The sequence below is a fragment of the Drosophila eugracilis genome, unplaced genomic scaffold (genome assembly GCF_018153835.1).
Source record: "Drosophila eugracilis isolate 14026-0451.02 unplaced genomic scaffold, ASM1815383v1 contig_2164, whole genome shotgun sequence".
Taxonomy (NCBI): Eukaryota; Metazoa; Arthropoda; class Insecta; order Diptera; family Drosophilidae; genus Drosophila; species Drosophila eugracilis.
The window spans coordinates 98,611-104,610 of NW_024573049.1; the positions used below are offsets into that span (position 1 = coordinate 98,611).

At 42.7% G+C, this 6,000-nt stretch overlaps 1 protein-coding gene across 1 annotated transcript; it reads right to left on the minus strand.

Moving 5' to 3' along the window:
• Positions 1 to 318: 318 nt before the first annotated feature.
• LOC121530062 lies at positions 319 to 708 on the minus strand. Its single transcript, XM_041818436.1, has one exon. It carries the CDS (start codon positions 706 to 708, stop codon positions 319 to 321), a length of 390 nt encoding a protein of 129 aa, XP_041674370.1.
• Positions 709 to 6,000: the final 5,292 nt, after the last annotated feature.

The following is a 6,000-nucleotide window of genomic DNA, read 5'->3' on the forward strand; positions in this document are numbered from 1 at the left end:
AGGGAGAAAGCCTATCATCCCTTTCACTGGTATAAATGCCATGGGGTGTTTGCACACTCATACTTTGACCCTCAAATCTCCCGATCTCCACAAGAGCGGGGATAGGCGCTCAGCAAATTCCCGCGCTTTATGGCTTTGTTGCTAAGCGTCGCCAATATGTTGCCAATGCTAAGACACATGCTTCGGCAACATTTGTCTCAGCAACATTTGCATCCGCATCTACACAAGCGCCCATTACAATTCCCCCCTGCTAAAATCAGACTGGGGCTTACCGATTGAGCGACAGGTCTGATACCGCTTGTGGCATTATTTTGCAAACTACTGCCTTATGTCCTTAGCATGAAATTTCCCAAGAAGTTTTCCCTGCATGTCCTCAAGTTCATAGTAGGCTTCTCCTAATCTCTTACGAACCCTAGCCTTGAGAAAACTGGGTCCGAATTTTGCATTGTAGCCGGCCTCGAAATTGCTTTGTTTAAAATTCCGCCTAAACACCTCCTGACCTTCCTTGTAGACGACTTCTCGCGCTCTCAAGTTATATTGCTTTTCATTAGTCAGATACTGCTTTTGCCTAATTTCACAGGCCCTATCGCGCACTACATCCAGTGAATCCTTTTGGCTAAGATGTATGGTTCGATCCTCCAACAAGCTTAGTTTTCTAATCAGAGCGTAGGCCGACCCAGAAGTGATCATCTGCTGCCCAAATACCATATAATATGGACTGGTACCTAAACTCGAGTGAATAGCAGACCGCAACGAGCAACATATTTGTGACAAAAATTTATCCCAATCTTTTTGATCAGTTCTGACATACGACCTTATTGCCGCGATTACCGACCGGTTAACCCGCTCTGACGAATTTCCCTGTGGGGCATGGACTGCAGTTAAAGCATGGTTAATCCCGTAGCTCGCCAAAAGCTTTCGGAACCCTTCTGAACGAAATTGAGCTCCGTTGTCTGAAATAATCGTCTCGGGGACACCAAAGGTGTGAAAAAGATTCGGACTCCAGATACTTCACCACCACGTTAGTGGACATCTTCTTCACAGCATGCAGATAAACGAACTTCGTAAAGTGATCCAAAACAATGAAAATGCCTATATTGCCGCTTCGTGAGCGAGGGTATGGTCCCAGAAAGTCAATATAAAGCTTTTGGAAGAATCTCTGCGATTCTGAAGGCTTTGCTAAAGGTGGCCTTAACGCCAGATTAGGAGCTTTCGAGGCCTTGCAAGTTTCACAGGCGCTAACATATCTTTTCACTTCCCCTACTAAGCCTGGCCAAAAGTAGTAACGACGGACTCTTTCAATAGTCTTGTGAATTCCCCCGTGAGACGACAAGGGCTGATCGTGCGCTTTCGCTAAAACTTCTCCAACAAGCCCTTTCGGAATCCACAATTTCCAATTGTAGCTGTCATGGACAGGCTCTCCAACTGAGTGCTCTGTTCGTCTGTACACCATTCCATCGCAAACCTTAACGTCGGGAAAAGTGCTGCTCATCTCTTCAGCTCGTTCCACCAAATCCAAATATTCTGCAGATTTAAAATGCTCAGATCCCAAGTCGACAATTAAACCATTTTGAAAATCTAAAGCCGCTAATTCATCTTCATGTACCCGGGACAATACATCCGGAACCACATTAAGCTTTCCTCGTCTGTGCTCAATCTTAAACTTGTATGCCTGCAATTTTAGAGCCCACCTGGCCAAGCGGGAACTCAGGTCAGACTGCGACATGAGCCATTTTAAGGAGGCGTGGTCGGTTATAATAGTAAAATCCTGCCCTTCTACATATGCCCTGAAACTTTTCAAACATACAATGGCTGCTAAGCATTCCTGCTCAGTCACAGAGTAATTTTGCTGAGCCTTGTTGAGTTTTTTTGACACAAATGCTATCGGACACTCATCTCCTTCAGATGAAAGCTGCACTAGTACTCCTCCAACCCCGGTCTTGCTGGCATCGCAGTGTATGTAGAATGGCTTCGAAAAATCGGCACTTCTGAGGACAGGCGCTTGACTTAATTTTTCCTTGAGCTCTTCAAAGGCCTCTAATGCTGTTTCCGTAAACACAAACTTGCGCTTCGGAGTGAGCAAATCAGTTAATGGAGATGTGATCGCAGCAAAGTTGCTTATGAATTTTCTATACCACCCGCATAAACCCAAGAAACTTCGTAACGCTTTGAGGGTCTTGGGAATAGGAAAAGCGGTGATAGCGGAAATTTTTTCCGGATCCATTCGTACTCCACCGTCTCCTACAATATGACCCAAATATTTTACCCTCTTAGCACAAAATTTACTCTTCCCTATGTTTATGGTCAGACCAGCTCTTTTAATATGGTAAGCTACTTGTTTGAGGATTTCTAAATGCCGTTCGAAAGTAGCCGAAACTAAAAGTAAGTCGTCCAAATAAACAAAAACTTCGTTTCGCAGCTGTGGTGGAATTACTCTGTCCATCAATTTGGACATGGTTTGTGTCGCATTGCACAGTCCAAACGGCATCGCTTTGAACTGGTACAGGGGTCTTCCGGGAACCGTGAATGCAGTTTTATCCCTTGATGCCTCATCTAAGGGGACTTGCCAGTAGGCGTCCTTTAAGTCAAGACTTGTTATAAATTCCGCCTTGGGCAACCTGCTTAGAATTCCACTAATCTGAGGTAGCGGATACGCATCCTTTTCGGTCAACGCATTTATTTTTCTACTGTCCAGACACAAACGAAATTTCCCTGGCTTTTGCACAATCACTAAAGGTGATGACCAGGCACTTTCGGATTCCTCGATGACTCCTAACTTTAACATTCGATCTACCTCAGCATATATTAATTTTTCCATTGCTGGCGAAACCGGATAGTGCCTTTGCTTCACAGGCTTGGCACTGCCTACGTCTATCACATGAGTGATCAAATTGGTTTTTCCCAATCCTTTTTGAGTAAATGAAGGAAACAAGTTCACCACCTTTGCCAGTTCCGTCCTCTGATCACTAGCAAGGTCATGCTCTACGGACTTTAGGTCCAGTTCACATATGTTAGCCAATGTAGGAAGTAGATTGAACTTGCGCCAAAAGTCAATACCCAAATAAAGGTTTTGCTTCAGTGTTGGGACTATGTAAATGTCTAATTCTTCTGTTCTTTTGTCATAGCATACTGGAAGCCTCACTTTGCCAACTATTTCTTGTTTATTTCCGTCTGCCGTGCTAACATTTGCTGCTATTTTTTTAAAGTTTATGCTACTTTGTAGAAATTCTTGAGCCAACTTCCCTCCTAGACAACTCACGGCTGCTCCTGAATCTAACAGACCCTTCACTAGTTGTTCCATCAGCTGCACAGCTACAAACGGTCGTGGATCAGCTTTTGGGTCTTCTAAAGCATTGATTTCTTTGATGTGACTCTTCAGCTGCTTCATTTCTGACCAGAATGTTTTTATCCTAGCTATGCTCCGAGAATTCGTCTGGTGATCTATTCTAGAAATTTCGGTCCCTAATTCAATTTCCTGCTCATCTCCTGGTAAGCACATGTGGTCATATGAGCTGTTGAGAGAACTCACAGATGTTTCTGTCTCTGACTCGTACGCTTCCAAATCTGAATCTACTTCGTTTTCCTCGCCAACCTCGCTTTGACTTGCTGACTCATATCCCACTAAATCTACAAAGTCTGAGGATTTAACGCCATCTTCTAGGCTTGCTACTCTTGGTGAACAGGGTTCGGGCTGGGGTTCTGAGCACGCGGAGCATTCTGTTTGTGTTGCTGCATCTGCGTGCTCCCGTGTAGGTTTTTTGCCAGACATTTGCTGCAATTCATTTTATACACGTTTGCTAAACCGCATCCATGACAAAACACCCGCTTCGCTTGCTTGCACTGCATATGTCGGTGACCTTCTTGACGGCAATTCCAACAAAATTCTATTGCACCTATTTCACACTCAACATCTAGTTCACTGTCTGGTATCGGTCCGCCTTCTGCCAGTTCATCCTGAATTTCCGCTATATCTCGTTTGAATGGCATTCTCTTTGCATACCCATGGGTGCGCTTAACGTCCTCTAAAAAGGATTCCCTTCGCCGACAAACTTCGCGAAGATGTGATACGCAGGTGATGTCTACGTTCAATATCTCGTGACGAATTTCAGGCCGCAAGTTATTCTTAAGAATTCGAACCAGTTTGCTGTTTGATAAGGGCGTCTCCATCTTATCCAACAATGTGCAGATCTCGTCATAGAAGTGGTCAAAGGTTTCTTGCTCTTTCTGCTTTCTCTGCCTTATGAGCTCCTCTATATCCCCATCGTCTCTATCATCTCGGAACTGCTGCCTTAGAGCTGCACAAAGTCCGTTCCAGTTTATATTTTTGACAGACTTGTGATGCCTCCAGAAGAATTCTTTGGCTTTTCCCTCGAATAAAGAGCTAATATTGCGGCACATGACCTCAAAATTTCCCTCTAACGTCTGGTTAGTAAGAGCTTCAACCCGATAAATAAAATTATCTATGGATAAACCTGTGCCGGAAAAAGTAAGCTTCCAACCATTCATTATGTGACCCACCTTATCCGGTCTTTGTGATAAGTCTGAGCCTCCACTTCCAACACTTCTGCCCATCGACTCCTCTCTACCTCTTTGCGAATTATCATCGCGCCAAGTATGCATTTGCCTATCCTGATTGTGGATTGGTTCTTCTATGCCGGAGCCAATATTTAGGCGCTGGAAGCAGTTCTGCACATTTGTTTCTATTAACTGGGCCAATTTATCCGTCAAGGTGGTTAAGATTCGGTTTTCCATACTGTTCAGTTGATCTAGCCCTATAGGATTTGCCGTATTATTGGGAGTGGGAGTGGACGTACCCGCCATTTCAATTTCTAGTCCTGACTGTAAGCCAAGCTGGCTTTGGGATCTTGTGTTTAAACCAACTGACGAACTTCTTTCTATCAGCTTGCTAATGCACACGGTAGCACATTTGGGACATGTTGTTTTCGCCATGAAATGCGTTTTAATGCAAAGCTTGTGAAAACTATGCCCACAAACTGTTTTGTAGGCATCCCCTTCGCTTTTAATCACAGTTTTGCACAGCTTGCAAGTGATTTTGCCACCAGCTTCATCATCAGTATTATCAAGCCCCATTCTGATGCACTTAACAAATGGTTAAATAATAAATGATAAAATATAAGGTCACAAATAATCAATGAGGTCACAAAAATTTAAAAAAATAAATAAGATTGTTTTATATAAATAATATTAAAAATTCCAAACAAATAAATAAATCAAAATTAAAACCGTTAAACTCAATGCATGCCTTTAGCCCTAAAACATTTGCATACCTGAAAGAATGTGTCTTTAAGAGTTTTAGAAAAGAATTTTTTTTTTTTTTTTTTTTTGATGCGGTTGTTAAGGTTCGCAAACCTATGCACAAACTCCGCCATCCGACAAAAGCATTCTACGATTAACTCTTCATTTTTTTTAGAGTGCTGGTATGATAAAATTCTGAAATATTTGCCAAAATTCCAGGTTATCTGAAAAATAATGAAGTGGCCATCGTTCGTGTATCAGACAACTAATATGACCTGGTTTAAACCTGAGCCTGGGCGTTATGTTATAAATTCCAAGAGTCAATATAAATTTGTCTGAATACATCTTTAGGCAAACCTTGAATTGACTATGATATGGTCAGAAGATGAATCGAAATTTTCTCTATTCTGTATTCCACATATTCAATTCTAGGTTTGGGAAGCATGAAAAGGAAAAAAAAGAATTGTTTGACTGTTCGTTGGTGAGTCTCATAGTTTTAAAAATATAAATTTTCGACCATTGAGCCACCACGTTTGGGCGCCATTATAAGTGATGATGTTTTAAATTTTTGGTAAGGCAAAGCCATGACCATGGGGCGGATGTTACTTAGGACTAGCAGCAGCGCACGCTATATATTGCCGGCTAGTGCTCGTCGCTGGGTGTGGAAATTAGCCACTGCTGTCCTGCCCTTTTCGTTCCATCATCTCTCCTATAAACTTAGCGTGCTTGCGACTAACATGATAC